The sequence below is a fragment of the Stegodyphus dumicola genome, chromosome 11 (genome assembly GCF_044657685.1).
Source record: "Stegodyphus dumicola isolate Sdum_Otavi_A_Nest chromosome 11, ASM4465768v1".
Taxonomy (NCBI): Eukaryota; Metazoa; Arthropoda; class Arachnida; order Araneae; family Eresidae; genus Stegodyphus; species Stegodyphus dumicola.
Genome location: NC_140778.1, coordinates 120550228 through 120575171, shown reverse-complemented (window position 1 = coordinate 120575171; position 24944 = coordinate 120550228). Strand labels below are relative to the sequence as shown.

The following is a 24944-nucleotide window of genomic DNA, read 5'->3' as shown; positions in this document are numbered from 1 at the left end:
AGCGCGGGAGATTATGTATCGGAAATTCTAAAGATATGCTTTTTTTTAAATTATATGATATTGCTGTTGAATTTAATTTTATGGTTTAAGTGAGGAAAACATGATATTTAATAAATAAAGATAACACGCAAAACGTTAAATAATGGCCCTTTGGAAGTAATATAAAATCTGAAGGCTTTCAGATTTATTTATTTATTTATTATTATTATTATTTTGCGTGTAATTTTATTACGTTTTAAAACTGGTTTCTAAGTGAGGACTTTCTAAGGGAAACTGGCTCGTATACAAGTTACACATGTGGAAAGCCAAAAAACGCCGGCTAGCTCGTTCCCGGGATTCAAACCTCGGACCAAACTACCTGCGTTCAGCGACTCTACCGCTCGGCGGCTGGTGGGCTTGTTAGTAGAATTATACTGCATTATTATTGTATTATGCTATAAAGTAACAATGCTATAAGACTGAGGGTTTATTCATGGAATAGTACTTTTGTAATCTATTATAGTATTAAAAAATCATTGTTTCTTTGCAAATTTAACAACAACAAAAAAAAAAAAAAAAAAAAAAAAAAAACCTGTTCATAGCATTCTCATTTTTATATTGTAAAAGAGATATTGATTATTATTAGTTTTCTATTTAAAATGTGTCGAAACGCTGGTTTGACAAGGACTTCAACTGCAAGTGACCTACACTGATTATTTTTACTTTAGTACTTAAACTGTGAAAATATTACTATATTTTAATTATTTTCACAGAATAAAATCTTTTGAGAAGGAAGAATATTTAAACTGAGCAGTTCTTATATATATAAAAAATTCAAGTAACAGCAATGTAATATTAAAAAAAAAAAAAGGTGTTAGTAATTGTGTGACAAAAATTGCAAAACGAATTAATCACACATACAGGATAGATTAGTTTAATTTTGGTTATATATTTTATACTGAAAAAATATTTTCTTTCATGTTAATTATAGAATAAATTATTTAAAATAAAGCATTTTGATGCGTGTGTGATAGTTGAATGCAGCAGCAATCGGCCATACTGTAATAGCGAATGAATTTTATTTCTTTTCCTGAAAGAAATAATTTTCATAGTAAAGGAAAATAAAAAAAAGGGAAGAAATATTAAGAAAGAAATATTTTCTTTCTAATTTATTATGTAAAGAAATATTTTTCCAATAGTAACTGTAAAATAAATTGCGGGAAAACAGTTTTAATGTAAGCATGGAAAAAAAAAAAAAAAGAAAAAAAAAAGAAAAAAAAAACTTAGTTTGCTATTAGATTGTAATGCAAATTAATCATATTATAAATTTAAATGATTAAAATTGTTTATTTCTAAAACGATTTGAAGTAAGCTCAATTCATTTACTTTTATCTATTTACCATTGCTTTCGTGGTATCCCATATCACTCTTTATTTCTTAGCTCTAAATTCCTGAGTTAAGTTTCCCCTTAAAAAACGGAATTTTCCTTCACATAACACAGCAGCATATTCCGCTGCGTGTTGGTCATAATACTGTTTTGTGCAATTTTTTTCGAACTACAAATGCAGCGTGTGAGTTAGTGAAATAATGGGAGAATATTCCTAGAACTTCAGCCAGCGCGCGCTATAAATTTCGTCACTCGTCTGTACTGCGATTGGTCTAAAGCTCCTTGAAGCCTTGTCCCCTTTCAGTAAAGTTAAATGGACCCACCCGCCCACCAACTGAGGACCACAGAATGGCTTTCTCCGATAAGTTGTTGATAGCTGTCCATACCGGTTTCTTTGAGTCAATATTGTTCGCTTAAGTTGTAGACAGATCCAGTGATCATAGAATAGGCGTCCAGGATGGGCCCTTGCCATCCTCAGAATAGAACTCCAAGCTCTTCTATCCCTGGCCATGGACATCCAATTGGTTATTTTTTAAATTCTTAAGTCTGTTTCCAAACAGTCGAACCACCTAAGTTTAGGTCTCCCTCTTTTTCGGGTGCCCAATGGTCTGGCGGAGAAGATCTGTTTAGTAACTCGACTCTGGACGGATTATTTAGAATTTATAATCGACAGGTGTTTAGAGAAATATCTTCAAATTTGTCATCTGATTCCGATTTTAGAACATAATTTTAGTACTTTATTTCACCTTTTGATATTATGTACAGAGATAAAGTTGAATCTTGGTTCTAGTACATCGTTTCCTTTTAAAATAAATTAGGGTTTCAGTAAAACATGTGACTATGTTAATTATTGCTCAAAATGTTAAAAAAAAATTAAACTTTGTCAAAACGGTAACAAAAAAAAAAAAAAGTTTTATTTGGAAAATGTGAACAGAATCTGAAATTGTTATTAAAATTGTGGTTAAAACGAAACGTTTAGTTATGTGATACAAAGTTATTACTGTATCTAATGAAGATGCATATTATAATAAAATACACTTTCAATTCTGTTACAGTAAACGCTGAACTAGGAATAATTAGATAAATACTTCTTAGGATAGAGCTTGCAGCGCATACATGCTGTTAGAAATAAACGCAAAGCTACAAAATATGCTAGAAATGCATTTATTAAAGTTCAAACATTCCATTATGGAATAATGACTAAGATAAAGAAAGCTAGATTTGTCAATGTTTCTAAGTATTTCTAGTTCTAGTTCCCATCTTTGAACTTTTAAAATTTACAATATAAGAAATTGATTTTAGAAATCCAATACTGAAAATTTTTTGTTAGAATAGAAAACCATTTGCATCCGCTTTATTGGCTTGAGAAATATTTAAAATATCACTTTTTTTGACCATTTGTTGGATATTTTGGTGTGGCCTATGTGCAGAATCTTTGATATGATATCACCATTCAAGATCACTAACTTAATGTTTCTAATATATTTCCTATTTTCACCGTTTTCGTTTATGTATGGAATGCTGTGTAAGTACGTTTTTCAAAATGGAGCAGAGTTGCTTGCTACGATATTTAGGAAAGTGAAATAAGCGATTCGTCTACTGCAAAGAATCTCTCCGGCAATGTTTTATACGAGATATTCATCTGTTACTGAAAAAGTATGGGTATTCCTTTATAAAACTTCTTGGTTCCTATCAACCTCTTTTGTATGAGGAAAATCACTCACATTAATTTGATCAAAATGTGGATCTGCACTCGGAATGCAGAATGGGTTGAAATGTTGATATTGATTTATGATCCGCACGAAGAAATTTAACGACAGATTAAACAATGCACCAGAAGACGCGCGTACGGGTTCGTAATGGAATGAATGCACAAGTCGTTAAAAGTTAATAAAATTTACTCTTATCCTAAGAAATAAAAGAAGATGCCGAATTTCCTCAGAGATATTCGTACAATATCAAAATATCTTACAGTAGTTATATTTTTAAGTACTAAAACTTTTAGTAGAACTCAATTCAAAACAGAGAAAGCTAATCCTATCTCACATTGAATTCGCTACAGTAAACCACAGGTTCTCTCTGTTGTTACACGCATTATCAGGGTCAATGTTCCTTCTTACCTTCTTCGGGAACATACAAGGACCTGACTCGGAACAGAGAGCTTACTAAAGCTATGTTCACTAATTGTGGTAAGTAGACAGGATACAGACGAAGGGTATACAAAACCCTTTATTTTTCTCTATATACAATAACCTCCGTACTTCGGAATACACTGACCCGCTACTTGGTGTCTAACGTAAAAGTATAAAAATAAAACTAAACTCTAATTTAACTTTAGAATAATAAACGTGGAAGATTGGCCTTATAATAACAGGAAGCGTATGTAGTACAGAGACTGTGAACACTACAATACGTTTAAAAATTATCAAGAGGATTAAAACCTCTAGCCTGGAAGGCAACCAGCAACTGAGTAAAACTTCTAAGGTAAGCGGCCTGCTTCGATTCACTGCTTCCTCTCTCTCGCTTGGCAAAAAGCCACAACTTAAATACTTGGCGTTCGCCAGACAAACTTTGCATAAATACATTAACGCTTATAATTCTGGCCGGAAGTGGAAAATAAGAAGTGATAGTAAAGATTTAAAATAAAATAAACGTTAGTAAAACTTAAGATCCTTACATACTTCCCGCCAGAGTTAATTAGTTTGAAACTGAGGTCTAAAACGACCTTGTTGAAAACTTTTAGCTCTAGAATCTAACGCGAGGCCAATCTTTTACAAACATACTTCGCTAGAAACTAGAAATGTAAAAGAAAGAAATTTGTTTTTTTTTTTTTACAATAGCAGCTCCCAGGATATACAACAATTTTTTTTCATCTGTACTGCATCTAAACAGGAGCTTTTATTCAATTCTGGTTCCTTCCAGAGATCTGGAAGGAAAACTAGTTTAATGAAATGATACACAATGAAATGGCAAGTAACATTTATAATTATACTTCTCTTAACATTCTTATTTCATTCATGACTATTTTAATTATATCTCACGGTGCTCTCTGACATGTGTTGTAAAAGAACACCAAACACGAATGTGTTTCTGTCTACGTGTTCCACACTTCCTCCTACAATCAAAACACTAACGTGTTAAAACTCAACATAACAAGACCTCTTAACACACCCTAATTTCAACTCTAAACCCTGAGGTACTATTCTAAAAGTGGCTAACTCTAAATTGTAGCGTCGGAGAGCCTAACTACATCATTCAACCTTTAACGCATATTCGCCATGCTTTAGTCTTTTTACAGTCACACGCATAAAAAATTTTAACATTCACTTTTACCATATCACGGTATTTCTTAACATTTAAAATAACAGTTCACATTGTATATAAGAACATATTAACATGCTGTTACTTTTACACATTTGAAAACATACATTAGTAGTACCTTGTTAACTTCTATTCTTTTCAAAGCAAGTGCCAATTCTTTCTACATTGAAATAATACATTTCAAAAAGTCTTCCAGACTAAAACTTCTTTCTTGCTAGAATGTTTTAAATAAAATTTATACAATAACTTTTTTCAATATTTAAGTCTTTACACAACGCTATTATACATCAACTTTAGTTTTACGCGCGAGTAATTGAAAAACATAATACCAAAATCGGTAACAACTCATTTTTCGCTCTTTTAGCGACAAAGGTAGACCTCGCATGAGGTAAAACTTCTTGAAATCTGCCACTTGCAGTAAGAATGAAAGATTAACTTAAGATTGCAAAGTAACATAAAATTTTACTTATCTTTGTAATATTCGGACATCCTTTTCTGGGCCCAGTCTTTAAAGGTATTGCAGATAATTGTGTGATTTATCCTCCTTCTTGTACGGGCTCGCCCTCCAGTGCTTTCCTCTGGAAGCTTCCTTTTTTCACCAGTGCGGTCACCCATGAATACCTTCTTCTTCTCCTCTGCTTGTGGTCTTGGTCGTTTGCTGGCAGCTGGTCTTGGCAGAACCGGGAAACGTCTGTCGTGTTCCTGCTTGGACCTCGTTGTTGGCCGTTCAAATTTTCCTTGTACTTTTTCCTCCGCCGCTGATGGCCCTTCCGCAGTTCGGCGACTTTTGCTGCGGAGAGTTCTGTCGGATGAGTAGATCTTCCGTTTTAGAGCCGGTTTATAGTTGCCGTCATTTCTCCTGGTTCTCTTCACATACGTCGTCCTTCTCCCTTCTTCATTCTGGGGGTGTTCGTGAACTCTCTTTTCTGGACGGTGGAACGGCTTCTTTTTCTTGTTACCTTCAATTTTTCCGCGGGGCAATTTTCTTTTCACTTGCTCCTGTCTCTTATTGGCTTGCCCTTGTACTTGTCGTTTTTCCACCTCTGGAGCTTGTGCCTGCGGTGTCTGCCGTGCCGGATCCTGCAAAAGATCTGAAAATATTTGCATTTTATTACGATCGAAGTAGGGCTTGATTTGATCAATTTTTGCGGAACAGGTTTCACCATTTCTGGCTTTTAACACTACTACAGCGTGTGTTATTTTTTCTATAACATATGGTCCTTCAAATCGTGGAAAAATTTGGCAGTTTTATCTTCTGGTGCTGAAGAAAGTGAATGCTTAATTTTTAAAACTTCATCCCCTACTTTATAAGTTACTCCCCGTCGTTTCAAATCATAATAGAGCTTTTCTTTTCTCTGTGCTACTTCAGTGTTCTTTTTTGCTTCTTTAATTAATTTTTCTATATCACCCATTTTAAATTCTGGGCATCTTTGTTGACCATAAAATAATTTATCTAACGGCGTTATAATCTTTCTGCCTAAATATAACTCAGCAGGAGTTTTGCCCGTTGTATCATGTTTTGCGGTCCTAAGGGCGAAAGCAAATTCATTGACATAGTTATCCCAGCTTTTATGAAAATTTTTAACATAACTACAGATAATTTTCACTATATTTCTATTGACCCGTTCCGCTATATTTGATTGCGGCCGATACGGGACCAATTTTAAATGACGTATGCCCAGTTTTTGGCACATGTCTTCAAATATATTACTTACAAATTGAGGACCATTATCCGATATAACTTTTAGGGGCGCCCCGTATTTTAAAATATATTTATTTAAAATAGAATCAGTAACTAATTTCGCGGAGGCTCGTTTTAAGGGAACAATTTCGGTCCATTTACTAAAATGATCAACCATAACAAGGAGATAGCGACTTTTATTTAACTGACTTTTTGGGAAAGGGCCCAATAAATCGATGCCAATTATTTCATTTGGAAATTCGGATTTAATACTATTTAGAAACCCGGCCTGGCGGAAATTTATATAATTAACTGCTTGACATGTTGGGCAGCACTGGACATACTCCCTTGTTAACTTTTGCAGTTCAGGAAAGTAGACTGCCTCGCGTACGCGTTGGATAGTTTTTCGAATACCAGCATGAGAAGCTAAAGGGCTGTCATGGAGCTCCTGCAGGATATTTAATCTAAGACTAGCTGGGATAACAGGTCGAAATTCGTTGTTGGAATTCGTAGTTTTTTTTATAGAATAATAGACCATCTATTAGTTCGTAATGGGCCGCCCTATTTCTTATCGCCACAATATCTTGGTGGCTAAAATTTTCAGGATCCTTCAAATACTCATAAATGTTTCCAAACTCAGGATCCTTACCCAGTTCGCTTATTACAGTTTCTCGGGAATTTATTGTACATGCTGTAAGCATTGCCACCTTTACGGTATTACCTTGTTCGTCTATTTTAATTCTTGATAGGGCATCTGCTACGATATTTTCCTTTCCGGGGGTATGCTTGATTACCAGATTATATTCTTGCAGCTTGAGTGCCCATCTTATTAACCTGGGGGATAAATTTTCCCCTGAGTACAATCTAGTTACCGCCGCATGATCAGAGTACACTGTTATCGGCGCCTTTCCAAAATAGACTCGGAACTTTTGCACTGCTAACAGAACTGCAAGTGCCTCTCTCTCGATCGCGGAATAGTTTCTTTGTGTTTGATTTAAAGTTCGGCTAAAAAATGCCACGGGCTGCTGATTTTGCGAAAGTACCGCTCCTACCGCATAATCCGAAGCATCCGCTGAAATTTCTAAATTCTCATCCTTTTCAGGAAATTTCAACACAGGGGCTTGCGTTAATGCTTGTTTTAATTTTTCGAAAGCACTATTGGCTTCGGCCGTCCACGAGAATCTTGCCTTTTTCCTTTTTAATTTTAACAATGGCTCAGCGATAGCCGCAAAATCTTTTATAAAGGACCTATAATATGAACAGAGTCCTAGAAAAGAAGAGAGCTTCTTTGCCGTGTTTGGAGTCGGATACTTTTGTACAGCGATTATTTTTGATTCATCTGTCTCGATCCCTTTTTGAGATATTTTGTAACCTAAATATTTTAATTCAGGGGCTGCAAATTTTCACTTTTCGACATTAACGTTTAGACCGGCCTCGTTTAATAAAGAAAACACCTGTCTTAAATCCTGTACATGTTGGTCGAGATTATCACTAGTAATAATGATATCGTCTAAATAGATAAATGTGGACTTTCCAAGAACAGGTCTTAACACAATGTCCATGCATCGCTGAAATGTTTCCGGGGCCCCTGAAAGGCCAAACGGCATACGCAAAAATGCATAAGTGCCAGACTTGGTTATAAAAGCAGTCTTAGGCACGTCCTCAGGCCTAACCCCTATTTGAAAATAACCAGTCGTTAAGTCTAAAGTCGTCATAAATTTGGTTGATTTTATGTTCTTTAAAATTTCTTCTATGATCGGTAACGGATATACCGGATATTTAGTTATGGAGTTTAATTTACGGTAATCAATAGCGAATCTCCATCTTTTTGGATGCGTCAAAGGATAGTCATTATTTTTCTTACATAAAACCACCGGGCTAGCATAACTACTTGAGATGGGCGTTATGATCTTTTTACGTAGCATATCGGTAATATGCCATTCTATAATTTTTTCCTTATTCTCATCATACCGGTATGGTTTTTGGCGAACTGGCATTGCATCTCCGGTGTCAATACTATGGTTAGTACCCTGAGTAAATCCTGGAATATCACTAAATAACGAAGCAAATTCACTTACCACTTGTCGGATTCTATCTTGCTCGTCATTAGGTAGGTGGTCAAGATTTAACATTGGCGGTTCAGCCTTTTCTGCACGAACTGGTTTCATTGTCAGCTTAAGGGACGCTTCATTAAAATCCAGTGTTGCTTGTGCGTCTGAAAGAAAATCTGTCCCTAAGATTAAATGTGCTTGCAGATTCTTTACTATAAAAAACATCACCTTTACTTGTTCGTCCTTGATACGGATATACAAAGGTACTTTATCTATGCACTTACATTTTTCTCCTTGCGCCGCTAACACTGTCGTATTATCCGAATTATATATGCGGTATTTGCGAAAATACTTCCTGAAAAAATCTTCTGCCACACAGGAACACTGCGCGCCGGTATCCAGGAGTGCGGTGGCTGGGATATTATTCACCAAGACTTCAATCTTTGGAAGAGTCAGATTTTTCACCATTACTGTATTTAACTTGTAGGAAGAGGGGTTTTCGTGACCTTCGGATTTCCGCACCCTCTCGTCAGCAGAAATCCGTTTTAGTTTAAATTATTTTTCATTTCCGTTCTTTCCTTCTTTTTCCCCTGGCCTTGAGACTTTTTTCTTGGATTGCTATTGAACTGTCGACGTTCGCCGGCTGTTTTTGAATGCTCGGGTTTCCTTGCCCTCTGATTCGCTTTTTCTCCGTAGCCGTGTGCTTGAGTTTGCTGTAGTCTTGGCGTACCAAATTGGTTTCGCTGTTGATATTGGCGTCTTCTTTCGACGTCCGCCGTTCTTCTACTTTCAAACTGGATTGCTAGCTCAAATAACTTTTTCAGTGTAGTCGGATTTCTTAATTCAATAAAGTCTTGCACTTGGGGTAGTAACCTCGGCAAAATCACTTGAATTATTTCAGGATCCAGACGGTTTCCATACAAGAGTTTGAAAACGTGAATTTTTCTTAAAATAAAGCTTGAGAGATTTTCGATTCTTTGTTAATATATACTAAAAAGTTCCGTTTCTAATTTCGCACGATCCCTTACAACATGGAAGGCTTTTAGTAGGGCAGTCTTGAAATTTTCGTAAGTATAGGTGGGACTTCCTGCTTGACCCAAGAGACTTCTGCCTATACATTTGAACCAGTTAAGCGCTTGGCCCCTCAAAGCGCTGGTAGCTAAGGTAACTTTTTGAAACTCGTGCACGGGGTAGAGCATGAAGTGGTCATCCAATTTTTCCAAAAAAGTGGTTACCGGTGAGTTTCCATTAAATGTTGCTTCTGGTTTCATCGAAGCGCGCATGGTCTGGACGATGTAACCAAATCCTTCCAGGGCGGCAGCTGGCATTTCTGGATTCTGAGCCGTTTCTGCAGGCAGCACAGGTTCTTCTTGAAACTCGGCCATGGTTATTCTTCTTCGTTGGGCGTCACTATCAGGGTCAATGTTCCTTCTTACCTTCTTCGGGAACATACAAGGACCTGACTCGGAACAGAGAGCTTACTAAAGCTATGTTCACTAATTGTGGTAAGTAGACAGGATACAGACGAAGGGTATACAAAACCCTTTATTTTTCTCTATATACAATAACTTCCGTACTTCGGAATACACTGACCCGCTACTTGGGGTCTAACGTAAAAGTATAAAAATAAAACTAAACTCTAATTTAACTTTAGAATAATAAACGTGGAAGATTGGCCTTATAATAACAGGAAGCGTATGTAGTACAGAGACTGTGAACACTACAATACGTTTAAAAATTATCAAGAGGATTAAAACCTCTAGCCTGGAAGGCAACCAGCAACTGAGTAAATCTTCTAAGGTAAGCGGCCTGCTTCGACTCACTGCTTCCTCTCTCTCGCTTGGCAAAAAGCCACAACTTAAATACTTGGCGTTCGCCAGACAAACTTTGCATAAATACATTAACGCTTATAATTCTGGCCGGAAGTGGAAAATAAGAAGTGATAGTAAAGATTTAAAATAAAATAAACGTTAGTAAAACTTAAGATCCTTACATACTTCCCGCCAGAGTTAATTAGTTTGAAACTGAGGTCTAAAACGACCTTGTTGAAAACTTTTAGCTCTAGAATCTAACGCGAGGCCAATCTTTTACAAACATACTTCGCTAGAAACTAGAAATGTCAAAGAAAGAAATTTGTTTTTTTTTTACAATAGCAGCTCCCAGGATATACAACAATTTTTTTTCATCTGTACTGCATCTAAACAGGAGCTTTTATTCAATTCTGGTTCCTTCCAGAGATCTGGAAGGAAAACTAGTTTAATGAAATGATACACAATGAAATGGCAAGTAACATTTATAATTATACTTCTCTTAACATTCTTATTTCATTCATGACTATTTTAATTATATCTCACCGTGCTCTCTGACATGTGTTGTAAAAGAACACCAAACACGAATGTGTTTCTGTCTACGTGTTCCACACTTCCTCCTACAATCAAAACACTAACGTGTTAAAACTCAACATAACAAGACCTCTTAACACACCCTAATTTCAACTCTAAACCCTGAGGTACTATTCTAAAAGTGGCTAACTCTAAATTGTAGCGTCGGAGAGCCTAACTACATCATTCAACCTTTAACGCATATTCGCCATGCTTTAGTCTTTTTACAGTCACACGCATAAAAAATTTTAACATTCACTTTTACCATATCACGGTATTTCTTAACATTTAAAATAACAGTTCACATTGTATATAAGAACATATTAACATGCTGTTACTTTTACACATTTGAAAACATACATTAGTAGTACCTTGTTAACTTCTATTCTTTTCAAAGCAAGTGCCAATTCTTTCTACATTGAAATAATACATTTCAAAAAAAATTATCAAGAGGATTAAAACCTCTGGCCTGGAAGACAAACAGCAACTGCGTAACTTCTAAGGTAAGCGGCCTGCTTTGACTCACTGCTTCCTCTCTCTCGCTTGGCAAAAGGCCACAACTTAAATACTTGGCTTTCGCCAGACAAACTTTGCATAAAAACCTTAACGCTTATAATTCTGGCCGGAAGTAGAAAATAAGAAGTGATAGTAAAGATTTAAAATAAAATAAACGTTAGTAAAACTTAAGATCCTTACAGCATTACTCTCACTATAACTTGACTTCATCGGATACTTCCGCTAGTTTGAAATAAATGTCTCTAAATCTGTAAAGGTTTCACATTTGTGCTGCGCAGTTTTATCTAAATGTACGATGTTTTGTGTAATCAAATATTCAATCAAATGTTTTGAATACTTATTTATTTCCGAATGTGATTGCGGGGAGCAAGGAATATGTAATTTTCGTCCAAACGGGAAAGAATGTACATGTAATGCTTTTTTTAAAGTAAATAGTCAATCTGGGAAATGCGAGGGTGAGTTTGATATGAATTTTATTCCATGGAACTAATATTCCTCTCTGAAATTTTAAATCTTTCTTGTATAGATCATTATATATTATTGTCATATATATACTGGATATCTAGTAATTCATAAAAGTAAAGCAAGAACATATGTTTGGCGCAGATTTTTAGCACAGAAACTCTGAGTATGTATGCTTAAACGATTACGCCTAACATAGGTTGTTGCTTCACGTTTATGTTTTTCTGAGGCGTGTTTCATTTCTGTCTTGATATCTACTAAGTGTTTTAAATTCATAAAATATTAAAAAATAATATAAGGAACTTACCAGCGGCTAAGCGGTGAAATTTCTGCAAACTACTAGTTGGATCCGGAGTCCAAATCCGCGGACGGGCTGATTGCATGGTTGTCTCGTGTTTTTACGAATGTTTCAGGTGTATACGTCCGAGGTCTTATTAGAAAGTTCTCCGCGTATGTATTCCTCTTGTTAGGCAAATAGTCTTTATTTGCTTTAGAGTATTCAAGTGAAAACATGAGGTCATAAGCTTCTTTTTACACCTGAGATTGGCAACGCGCTTACCAGCAAGATCACGTGACCACTTCGCCGAAGAAATGCTGGACGTGAATGATGATGAAGTTTAAAAGACCAAAACAACTCTGAATTCTTCTTATGATCTGACTACCCTTAATATGATGCTATTCCGTTTTTATGGAGCCACGGACAGACTTTTCTTCCTGGTTATTTTCTTTTTCTTTCTTTTTTATATGTTATCGGTGCTCGGTGCTACTCTGGTAGATGGTTGCACGGATTGTTGGCGATTTACACTGGCGCAATTGTTGGCGCGGTTTTTACAATCTTCAGCCATCTTGAAAACAGCTCTTTTTACGTATTTTACGCATAATAAAGTATTCGAAACTTAAAAAATTAATATCGTTAAAAATAATGGATTCATTTTTTGTTGAAGACGCGGATTTTTAAAATGGCTGACAAATATACATAAATACATTTACTAAGAGTATAAATACTAAAGTAAGTTTAAATTATTACTTTCATAGAGCAAAGAAATAAACTAAAAACATCGCTATAAAATCATTGCGCCAACGATTAATTGGATTAAAGTATTACTTAAATTGAATATGGAATTTAAAACATGATACCAATGGTTAAAAGAATTAAAACATTACTTATATTATAATACTTTAAAATAAGCTTTATAGGATATAATTATTTCCCATTAAAACATATGTGGCAATAAATATCTTAGCAATTTTTGTAAACAGTGTATTAGCTTTTTAATAAAAATTGGAGTATACAGTTATAAAGATAAAAGAAAGGTACGTATTTACTTACAGTTTTTACTTACAGTTTACTTACATTTTTTTTAGTGTTTTACCTGTCGTATATTCATAAGCACGACAAACAAAATCGGAATTATAATTTAGATATCAAAGAAAAAATTTGTCGGTAGAAAAGGAGGAATGCCTATACATTTTTTACATTTACAGCTGTTATTTCTTCCAACCGTGAAAACAATACCGTATACTGCCGTCCTCAGATTTGGTTCTTTTAAAGATCTTCATCTGTGATCCACATCTCTCGCACTTCATTGAAGAAGGAATTAGCGAGGTTTCCTCCAAAAATTTTAAATAACTTTCCTCTGACCCTTGTAACAATTTATAAATAAATCTTTGATTAGGAAAGCCAGTTTGGCCAAAATAAGGTCTCAAAGGACAATTTTTTTTTTTATATTCCGATACTAAGAATTCTTGGTAAATACCAATAACAACATTCAACTTCGAAATAGACATATCCATTCGCTTTGAAATCTGAGGAATTCGAAGAGACGAATGATAAAGATTTAAGATGGCACAGTAATGCACAAATATTCAATCAGGGAGCTGATTACATCAATCTTAGAATTAAAATTATTTAAGTAAACACTCATAATAAAATCATTTAAAATTGAATAATCAAATTGTATTTTAATATTTAACAGCCATATTTAATGATTAAAACAGATTAAATTTATAGATATTAAAATCAATTACTTTAAAAGTAAGGTGACGTCATTGATTACATCATCCACAACATAAATTTATATAAAATATCATAAACAATAAAACTTTTATTTCAAATAAAAATGCAAAATCAAATTGATTTTCAATATTTAGAAGCCATAAATAATATTTAAAACACGTAATTTATGCATAATAAAACGCATTATTTTTTAAATAAAATGCCAACGAAGTATCTGTTACCATAAATAACTTGTCTAGCAGTGGGTTTACCATAAGTCGTATCGCTCGCCAGAAAAAAAATCGTCAAAATCCGTGCAACCGTCTACCAAAGTAGCACCGTGTTATCTTTTTGTTAATTATGTCCGTGTATTTTGTCCATTAAATTACTAAATTTCACTACCGTTGTTATCAACAACACTGCTCCTATAATTCGTAAATACATCTACATGTCTCATAAATAAATAACTCACGGAACACTCACATTACTCGCCTTGAACTGAAAGGAATAAACTTCATAGGCAAAATTTATTAACACTCAAACATATTAAGTACTCTTTAACAACAAAATGCCTACAAAACGGTGAGGCTAAGAAAATTACTTCATGTCGAAAAATAAACATAAAAAATTATATTGTTGCCATTCACACAAATTCAATAGTAAAGCAAAAAATGCAGCAAGTAACAAAATTGCCACATAATTATAATGATAACATAGCATTAGATATTGTGAAAATAAATAATTCCAGAAAAAAAAAAAGAAATTCAAATATTAAATATATATCCAAACCTGTTTAGAGCATTACATTGTGTACAATGGTGGTTTTTTCCTACATAAATTTAATTGGTTTATTATTTCGAATTATTAAATTGCTGTTTTTATTTCTATGGACGGATTCTTCTTCTTCATCAATGGCCAAACAGCCCAGGATTGACCCTTGCCTTCCTCAGAATAGAATTACAAGCTTTTCTATCCCTGGCCATGGGCATCCAATTGGTTATTTTTTAAATTGTTAAGTCTGTTTCCAGACAGTCGCAACCACCTAAGTTTAGGTCTCCCTCTTTTTCGGGTGCCGAATCGTTTGGCAGAGAAGATCTGTTTAGTAACTCGATTCTGGACGAATTACTTAGAATTTATAATCGACAGTTTTTTAGAGAAATATCTTCAAATTTGTCATCTGATTCCGATTTTAGGACATAATTTTAGTACTTTATTTCAGCTTTTGATATTATGTACAGAGATAAAGTTGCAAAATTATATTTAACATATATTTCTTGGTTCTAGTACATCGTTTGCTTTAAAATGAATTAGTTTTTCAGAAAAACATGTGACTATGTTAATTATTGCTTAAAATGTTGAACAAAAATTAAACTTTGTCACGGCGGTAACAAAAAAAAAAGTTTTATTTTGAAAACGTGAACAGAATCTGAAATTAGTAGGAAAATTTTGCTTAAAACGAAACGTTTAGTTATGTGATACAAAGTTATTACTGTATCTAATGAAGATGCATGTTATAATAAAATACACTTTCAATCCTGTTACAGTAAACGGTGAACTAGGTATAATTAGTTAAATACTTCTAAGGATACAGCTTGCAGTGCACACATGCTGGTAAAAATAAACGCAAAGCTACAAAATATGCTAGAAATGCATTTCTTAAAGTTCAAACATTCCATTATGGAATAATGAGTAAGATGAAGAAAGCTAGATTTTTCAGTGTTTCTATGTATTTCTAGTTCTAGTTCCCATCTTTGATCTTTTAAAATTCATAATATAAGAAATTGATTTTCAAAATTCAATCATGAAAAATTTTTGTTAGAATAGAAAACCACTTGCATCTGCTTTATTGGCTTAAGAATTATTTAAAATATCTTTTTTTTACCATTTGTTAATATTGATGCGTGCGTACGGGTTCGTTATGAAATGATTGCACAAGTCCGATGAAAAATGAAAAAAATTATTATTTTCACAACAAATATGATTAAATTTCCTCAAATTATCGTGCAGTATTACAATATCTCACAGTAGTTATCTTTTAACTACTCAAATGTCGAATAGAACGTAATTGAAAACAGCTAAAGAACGCTAATCCGCGAATTCGCTACAATCAACAAGAGCAGTTTTCAAAGCAACAACAAACTAAGCAGCAGCTACAAACTGAGATGTTTTCCTCCTTTTATAAGATTTTAAAATCACGCGCTAGAATTGTCTAGTACTTTCTGGAAATAAAAAAGAGATATTTATTTATTTAATGCACGCGCTCTTGTAGTTTCAATTTTCCGGCTTAGCTTTATTTAATATTCGTCACTCGCTGCACTGCGCGAGAAATAAAACCATTTAATTTATAATTGAAGTAACATTAGCTTTTAAATACCAAATTCGTAACAATAACTTGGTGTGGCCAATGTGCAAAATCTTTGATATGATATCGCCATTCAAGATTACTAACTTAATGTTTTTAATATATTTCCTATTCTCATCGCTTTCGTTTATGTATGGAATGCTGTGTAAGTACGTTTTTAAAAATGGAGCAGAGCTGCTTGATACGATATTTAGAAAGAGAAATAAACGATTCGTATACTGCAAAGAATCTCCCCGGCAATGTTTTATACGAGATATTCATCTGTTTCTGAAAAGGTATGGGTATTTCTTTATAAAACTTCTTGGCTCCTCTCAACCTCTTTTGAATGAGGAAAATAACTCCCATTAATTTCATCAAAATGTGTATCTTCACTCAGAATGCAGATTTGGTATCTTGATATTGATTTATGAACCGTACGAAGAAATTTAACGACAGATTAAAGAATACACCAGAAGACGTGCGTACGGGTTCGTAATGGAATGAATGCACAAGTCGTTAAAAAGTTAATCAAATTTACTCTTATCCTAAGAAATAAAACAAGATGCTGAAATTTCCTAAGAGATATTCGTACAATATCAAAATATCTCACTGTAGTTATATTTTGAACTACTAAAACGTTTAATAGAACTCAATTCAAAACAGAGAAAGCTAATCCTTTCTCACACCGAATTCGCTATAATAAACCACAGGTTCTCTCTGTTGTTAAGTGCATTACTCTCAATCTAACTTGACTGCATCGGATACTTCCGCTAGTTTGAAATAAATGTCTCTAAATCTGTAAAGGTTTCACATTTGTGCTGCGCAGTTTTATTTAAATGTACGGTGTTTGTTTAATCAAATCTAAGGTAGTTTTCTACTGTAAAAACATTTGGTACTTTTCCGTTTCGCCGGCGCAAATCTCGCCAAGCAGTCTTTATTGGCGTCAACATACAGTATACACATAGAAAATATTTTAAAAAATGTTACTTTTAAGAATTCTTTTTTTAAAGGCATAAACATTTTAATATCGCTTAAAATTTTATAAAAAAACCGATAAATAAAGACAATAAATTTGTAAAAAGACATTAATTTAAGAATTTACTACGCTTTCATGGTTCAGCATACTGATTCGCCGGTTCATATCACGTGACCCCAAGCGATCTCATCTCACGTAAACTACTCTCTACAAAAATCTAATGCTCTCAGTAATTATCTACATTAATTTCAAGTTAAATCTTAATTTGGAACACAAGTTTAAATGCAAGAAATATTTCAATTCTTACGAATAGCTTACTCAGAAATTATGTAAAACTGCAGTACTTTACTTCGCTAATGCATTCTCATTAGAATTGATGAATTTAACTCTTGACTTTACCTTTTCTATATTTTCGGCTTCGGGTAAGCGCTGTGATTGCATCCTAATTGACTTAATTACCGAAAATGGCCTTGGACATAAAACTGAACTATCTGATAAAAATTCTATGTAATTATATGTCAGTATTGAAAGAAACAATCAATCTGATAAGAAAAAGCTGCGACTTGTTTTGAAAATGAGGCGTAAAAGGTTACCAGCGAGAATATTCCGTTTGGCATCGGTTGCACCATTATTAGCGACTTTATCGCTTGCGCCGGTAAAACGGAAAAGTACCAAATATTTTTTATTCATTTATTGCATAATGTTTTGAATACATATTTATTTCAGAATGTGATTGCGGGGAGCAAGGACTATGTGATTTTGGTCCAAATGGGAAAGAATGTACATGTCATGTATTTTTTAAAGTAAATAGTCAATCTGGGAAATGCGAGGGTGAGTTTGATATGATTTTTATTCTATGGAACTAATATTCTTCTCTGAAATTTTAAATCTTTCTTGTATAGGTCATTATATATTATTGTCATATATATATTTGATATCTAGTAATTCATATAATGATTTATATAATAATTCATAATAATATATAAATACATGTATATATATATATCCACTCTGTTACTCGACTCAGCGAGCTCAGTTTCTTTATTCTTATACGATTGTTAATTCTGCTTTTTTGCTTTGAAAATGATTGAATTATGTTGTTCTTATCTTCCGGTTAAAGATTTTATGCCTTTAGTAAATCTGCATGCAATATTTGTAGAGTTATCAATTATTTAAAAGTTGTTTAAGTGCAGCTAAGCCTAATGAATTTTGCGAAGGCGGACATGTTTCTTTACATTTTAAACTTGGCAAAATAGTGGCTTTGTTGCCAATCTAGAGAAACTAAGCTTCGTAACAACAAAGATAACGCCTTCTTTTATTATTGCGAATTAAATCATGCTTTATCCATTCTGGAATTTATTCGAGGAAATAAGTGTTTCAGATTTACTTCGTAATTTGTACTGTAAATATTTTGAGTTTTTATGTATTTTTGCCTTGTCGGAAAGTGAGAACTGAATTAATCGAATAAAAAATAATGAATCGTCTGTAAAAACTGTTTCTTTTTTGTTTTGTTCGGTTAATTTCTTTTATACATCGTTTTAGATTTATTATAGTACTTGAATAGAGCATGTGGTAACGATTAGATAATTCTTCAAATGGTATAAATTTATATGCATTCTGAGTTATAATATGGACGAAATGTAACGCTGTTAAGTGACCATAGCGCCAGTGTGTCGCTATGGTAAACAAATATAGTGAATTTTAAAGAGTGCATTTATTCTATTGCGACTTATGCGCTATCGACGAAGTAGATTTAATCCAACATACTTTATTTTCTCACCTAAGTAATCTAAAAGTTTAATTTTTATCTTTAAATTCCCAACAGTAGATGTTTAGGCCAACCAAAAGTTTTTCAGCCCTTGATCCTTTCATTATTTCACGTATTATGTTTATTTTCTAACCATTTGAATCTGTTCTGTAATTAAGAAAGTTCGCTACGTAAGGTTTATACTTAAGCCTTAGGAGAAATATTGCCACTTTCTAGAAACCCGACTTCACTTAAGAGATTTTTTAGGATCGCCATTATTGTACCACACATAGCCAAATTGCCATCTCCGACACCTTAACTGCGACTCGCGAGATCCTTTGCCATCTGAAATTCACTTGGTTTGGACAAATATAGTTTACGTTTTAATACAAATGGAATTTTAAATAGAAATCATGCAATGCCACGTTTCTTTATTAATCGCTAATTTAATTTCTGATATAGAAAATGTGAAATGAAAAATGATAGATGTATAAAAATTTGATAGATTTCAAACTGTTCACATCTGGCTTATCATCAGAGTAATAAATACGTAAAAATAAAAATAATTACGTTTCAGGTAATTAATATTCCGGTAATTCTAATTTTTGAATGGTTAATTGTCATCGGAATACGCAAATATAAGAACCTGTCATCTGAATGCGCTAATGAAGAACCTGTTTCGCCTTGCAATCCGTACAGAGCTCAGAGAATCTGTGAAAGAATTTCACAAGGATTTTATTCTTGGTTGATTGAAACTTGAGTCTGTTCTCAATTTTCTGCGGAACCCTTTCAAAATTATTTCCTTTCTCTAAGGAAGTCAGGTATTTTATGCCATTGCTTCAGAGATTTCGCAACTATTCATAATAATGTGCTTAACGAACACGTTTCCTACATGAAACTTTCATAATAATTCCTTGATAATCCTAGACAACAGTCATACTTTATAACTTATGGTTGGGCATGCTGAGATATTTGGAGTCATGAGAAGAATCAGTGTTCTGAGAACGATTTAAATTTTAGTGAAAATGTTAAAATTCCAATTTTATCAAATATTGTTATTCCAGGTAGATATCGTTCACCTTATTTATCAAATCTTCATATCAATAATGTTGCATCAAAAGAACACAAATGTCCCCCTTCAAAGTTTCTGTAAAAAAAGGCATATTGATATTGGTGAAATGCCTTTAGTTTGTGATATTTGTTGGTATATTTTCCATTTTTCTTGTCTGATGAACTTCCATTTTTCCTACCTCGCACTAAGTTAGAGTCATTTTGCTGTACTAGGTAAGAAACACCTAGCGCTGCAAAATTAGAGTCGCCGGTAAATAGCACATTAGGTTGGAAGAATTACCCCCCTCCGGCATATCTAAACTTTTTCACCCCTTAGTACTGGCTATGAAGGTAGGAAAGGAAGGAGGGGCCAATCGACACTAGAAGTGAAGCACTGCTTTGAAGCTTGGGTCACCAGATGGGGTGTTCTTTGTTTACATTCAGAAGCTCGCTTGACAGGATTCTGATAGTATTTCGACACACGACAGTTTCATACGAATCGAAAAAGGGACACTTTCGCATGAAAGAAACATTCATAGTGTGATGGATAATAGCAATTTGTATAGTTTAGTGACATTTACGCAAAAATCACATCTTGGTTATTTTTCGATAACTAACAACAGCGATTTTGATTATGAATTTGTTTTATAAAATTCTAAGCTGGTGAACTACAAAAATATAGATTTTTAAGAAAAATATTATGCTTAAAGAATGAAAAATACTTTACGGTACATTTAAAATTGTATACGTCTTTCGATACCCTTGATAGAGTATTCGCTACTTTTATTTTATTTTCCAAACGCCAAAATGTTTTAAATAAAACAAATTTTTTTAACATTCCATATATTATTGTTGCATATTATTGCAAAAACCATATATCTGCCTTTGACAAAATACATAAATATTCATTAAATTATTTATAAATGTATTTGAAATGAAGAATTTATTCACTTATAAACATCTGTGAAAGTACTGTGAAGAAATCTAATTATTAAATGTATCTAATTTATAATAATTATAAATGTTATCTAAATATATAATAACCTTAATATTGAATTGTAAACATAAATTGAATTGTTGACAAATACGTTATAAAACTATTTAAGCAAGAATTGTTCGTATTGGAAAGCAATCTGTTAAAAGGTATTGTAAAGCAAATGCTATGAGATGCGCACTTAAAGAACTTAATAAAGAGTTGTGGATTATGTATTGTTGAAATGAAGGGTAAAAAAAAACCGGTAAGTATAATTAAAAGAATTAATCCCCTTACATTTTATAATAACTCAGTTACGAGTTTTAAATAATACTTCAAAAAAAAACTTATTTTATTCCCTTTCAGAAATGTTCAGAGAAAGTCAAGTACTTCGCTAATTCCTAATAATTCTCTAATTTAAAATGAACCGAATAGAGCATTAATTATATTTTTTGATTTAAAAGATGCCTCAGAAGCCAAAAAATCATGTCATATTTAAGAAAAAATTTTAGGAAAAAGCTCTATAAATAGAAAAGAAATAATGCATAATTTTAATATTAATAATACAATAAACTTTGTTCTTAATTTTTGTACCTTAACCGAATAAAATCGAATTACCTTAATTTTTTTCTAATGTAATTAACGAAAACTTGTGAAAATATTTCATTCAAATTAAACCATTCTGAGAAAACTGTCCTGTGAAAAGTATAGCATTTAATTCCGTTCAGAATGAAATGTTGTTTAAAAATATGTTGTTTTCACATACTTAGGACTCTGAAGTGTTGTATAAAAAGAAAATATATACATTTATATGTATATTTACGACGTAATTACAAAATATTTACATCCGAACGCGTCAAATCCCATTGAACTCAATGGTAAATGACGCAATGTTTTGGTCACCACGTAGGGAGCGCCGGTGCTTCAGAGCAGGGTACGGGAAAAACTTGTTTAGGGCGACTCCATCCTACTTCCTACCTCCATGGTAGTGGCGCTCTACAGCTGCACCGGTGGCCAGGGCTATGCTGCCAACGTTACACTTCATATAACTGTCGATATTTTTGGGGGGTCTTCCTTATTTTCGATCAACATGTATGTCTGACACAACTTTCATTGCAGCTTATAGTCAAACGAAAAGTTGTATAATGGCTCACTGCTTGAAGAATATTGATGAATACGAATTTCAGGTAATAATTTGAAATTTAGATTCCGTAAAAGTTTAATTTTTAAAGTCTGATCTTGTATATTCTAAAGTACCCTCTGCCTAGAGATTCCATTTGAGATTTATTTTCTGTACGCAGGTTAGATAACCTAACAGAAAGTTCTATTATGCAACCGTTAGACTGACAAAAACTTATTTTAGATCGTCTATTATTCGTCTATTTGTCCATTAGAACTATTATTCGTCTTGCAGAACATTAAGTCTAATGTCCTGCAAGACGAGATGGTAAGTCATTTGACCGCCTTTATGTGTCCAAAAGATAGAATATGGTGGATCAGTAAATCTATTTGGCAAGAACTTAGGAAGTAAACTATTGTGCAGACGTCTGTCGTGATACAAAAGGCCTCTAGACATCTGTGGATGTCCTCAGAAATATGAAGAGTTACCCGTTCATAATATATCTGTATTTGTGAAATAAACTTATTATAGTAGGGGCAGGTATTGTGATGCTTCTTTGGCGAAATGAAGCAACTCCAATGATGGAACACAGCAATAACTTTTATTTAACACTCAAAAAAATGGCGACATACAAACAAGAAGAGAAAACATATTCTATCATTTAAAAATAAATTACATTCTTCGTGCGAGACTCGCACGTGGCACTCGAGTCTGGTTTCAAATATTGCCATTCACAAATAACTTAATGTTCATCTATTTAAATTATTTAAACTACAAGATTTTAATACTATTTAAAGCTGTTACAGTATGTTTTCTTTCTGTAACACCAGTTTTGACTTGCCATGTATTTAAAAAATAGCTCAAAATTAAAAAGTTAGGTTGAATAGTTCGGATGGTAGACAAATGGAATATGTGCTTGACGAAGCGTTTGTATAGCCCGGCAAGGAACTACTAGATTTATTAGCAATAGTTTATGTATGTCCACAATTATCGTAACGATTCAAGAATTGTTTTCGAGAATCTTAAATGATGCGCATGAACTTCGTTATATATGTCCAAAATTATCAGGAAAATTTGAGAGGTAGTTTCAAGAAATTTAAATGATGCCCATGAACTTCGTTATCTATGTGCAAATTTATCGCGATGATTCGACAGATAGTTTGGAGATTTTCAATGATACACGTGAACTTCGTTATCTATGTACAAAATATTCAGGATGATTCGAGAGACAGTTTCAGCAATTTTCAATGATGTACTTGAGCTTCATTATCTATGTGGGCATCAGTAATAGTAGTTTTGGGGAAATCCAAAGTTTTGGGAAAAAATTCTAACGATTTCTTAGATTAGCATATAAAGACTTAAATGATCTCAGTATGTTGGTCTTTATGTTAATTGTGTGGAGAAACACAATTACTTTTTAAGCAAAATCATAAAAAAATTAATAATTTGTTTTTAAATAAATATTCTTTCTCCAATAAAAGTTTCTCTGCAGTGCAAGTCGACGCGTTTTATTTAATTTATCCTTTCTAAAGAGTACTCATGAGTTAAAAAAAAACACCAAATTTCATTTAAATAATGATTTGTAATTTACTCAAATAACATTTTTTATGTAACTGTAGAACAATGAATTTGCTTCCGATTCATTTTACTTTTACTAAAATAAAACAACAAGTATTATAAACGGAGAAGTATAAAGGAAATAAGAAGAAAATATTTGGTTTCTCTACCTGAATAAAAAACACTCAGTTGTCCAGTACAAGAGTTACAAATTTTATTTTCATGGGACTTAACTTTTCTGAACACAAAACAATAGATATAAGATGTATGTATTCATATTTATATGTAATCATATTAGCCACATATTCAATAATTTACCACAAAGGTTTCTTTATATTCTGTCGCATTGTTTTCGAAACGATATAAATTTTGACTTACAGCTTTCGAACGTTCATAAAGCCTATCATGTGGCTCCCATCATTTTGGAGTATGATCATCCTTGCTGTATAGACACGATCTTTCAGGAATCTCCACAGTCAGAAGTCGGAAAACCTCTCGAAATTATCTGATCATCTCCAGAAAAGGCACGAAATAATGTCTTAACTGGACCCCCGGCAGTGTGAAAGTGGTGCATGCTTTTGCATGAAGATAGTAAAGTCTAAAAACTATCGTTCTTGCAACGCAAGAATGACTTGTTGCTCAAGAAAATATCAGTATTAAGTACACGTGATGAAACACGCTTGTGGGCCTTCGTGATAATTTCGCCTCCCCAAGGGGACTCAAAAAGGGACCAAGTAGGAAATCAGCTTTGAAATCACAGCATACGGTCAAGTATTCAGGAAGCAGAGACCGTTAATAAAGAGTAGTAGACGTACCCTATATGCGAAGGTTTTCAGTATCAACTGCTCCGTCTAGAATAAAACGGAACTAGTACAACTGTAAGGTATTCCTCCAGACTTCTTAGCATGCCTTCGTGGTGTAGTGGTCATCATGCTCGAGGCGTCTTGGAGAGGTCACTCATTCAAGTCCCGGCGAAGGCATTGCTCTTTTTTTAATCTCTCCTGCTTCGAAATTGCCTAATGTCTCTACACACGATTACAAATTTTCGTAAAGCCATGCACTGTTCCTGGTTATTCTCTAGTAAAAAAATCTGATGTGTACACCACATGACTGGAATATTAAATTATACTCATTTTTTCTTGCATTTCATTTAAACTTGTTGGATTAAATTAAATCTACTTCGCCGACAACGCATAAACCACAAGAGAATAAATGCATTCTTTAAAATTCACTCTAGTATTTGCTTACCATAGCGACATTCTGGCGCTAGATTCACTTAACAGTACTATATTTCGTTCATATTATAATTCATAATGTACAAAATTTATATCATTGAAAAAATAGAATTATCTAATCGTTGCCACATGTTCTATTCAAATACTATAATAAATCTAAAACGATGTATA

The 24944-nt window shown here is 33.4% G+C and overlaps 1 protein-coding gene across 1 annotated transcript in view; it reads left to right on the top strand.

Annotated features, from left to right (window-relative positions):
• Window positions 1–24944, top strand: part of LOC118204283 (uncharacterized) — a 98554-nt gene that overhangs the window by 8972 nt on the left and 64638 nt on the right. Inside the window, exon 2 of the mRNA XM_085826352.1 lies at window positions 17818–17922. Coding sequence (XP_085682478.1) covers window positions 17818–17922 — 105 coding nt within the window. The remainder of the gene's footprint in view (window positions 1–17817; window positions 17923–24944) is intronic.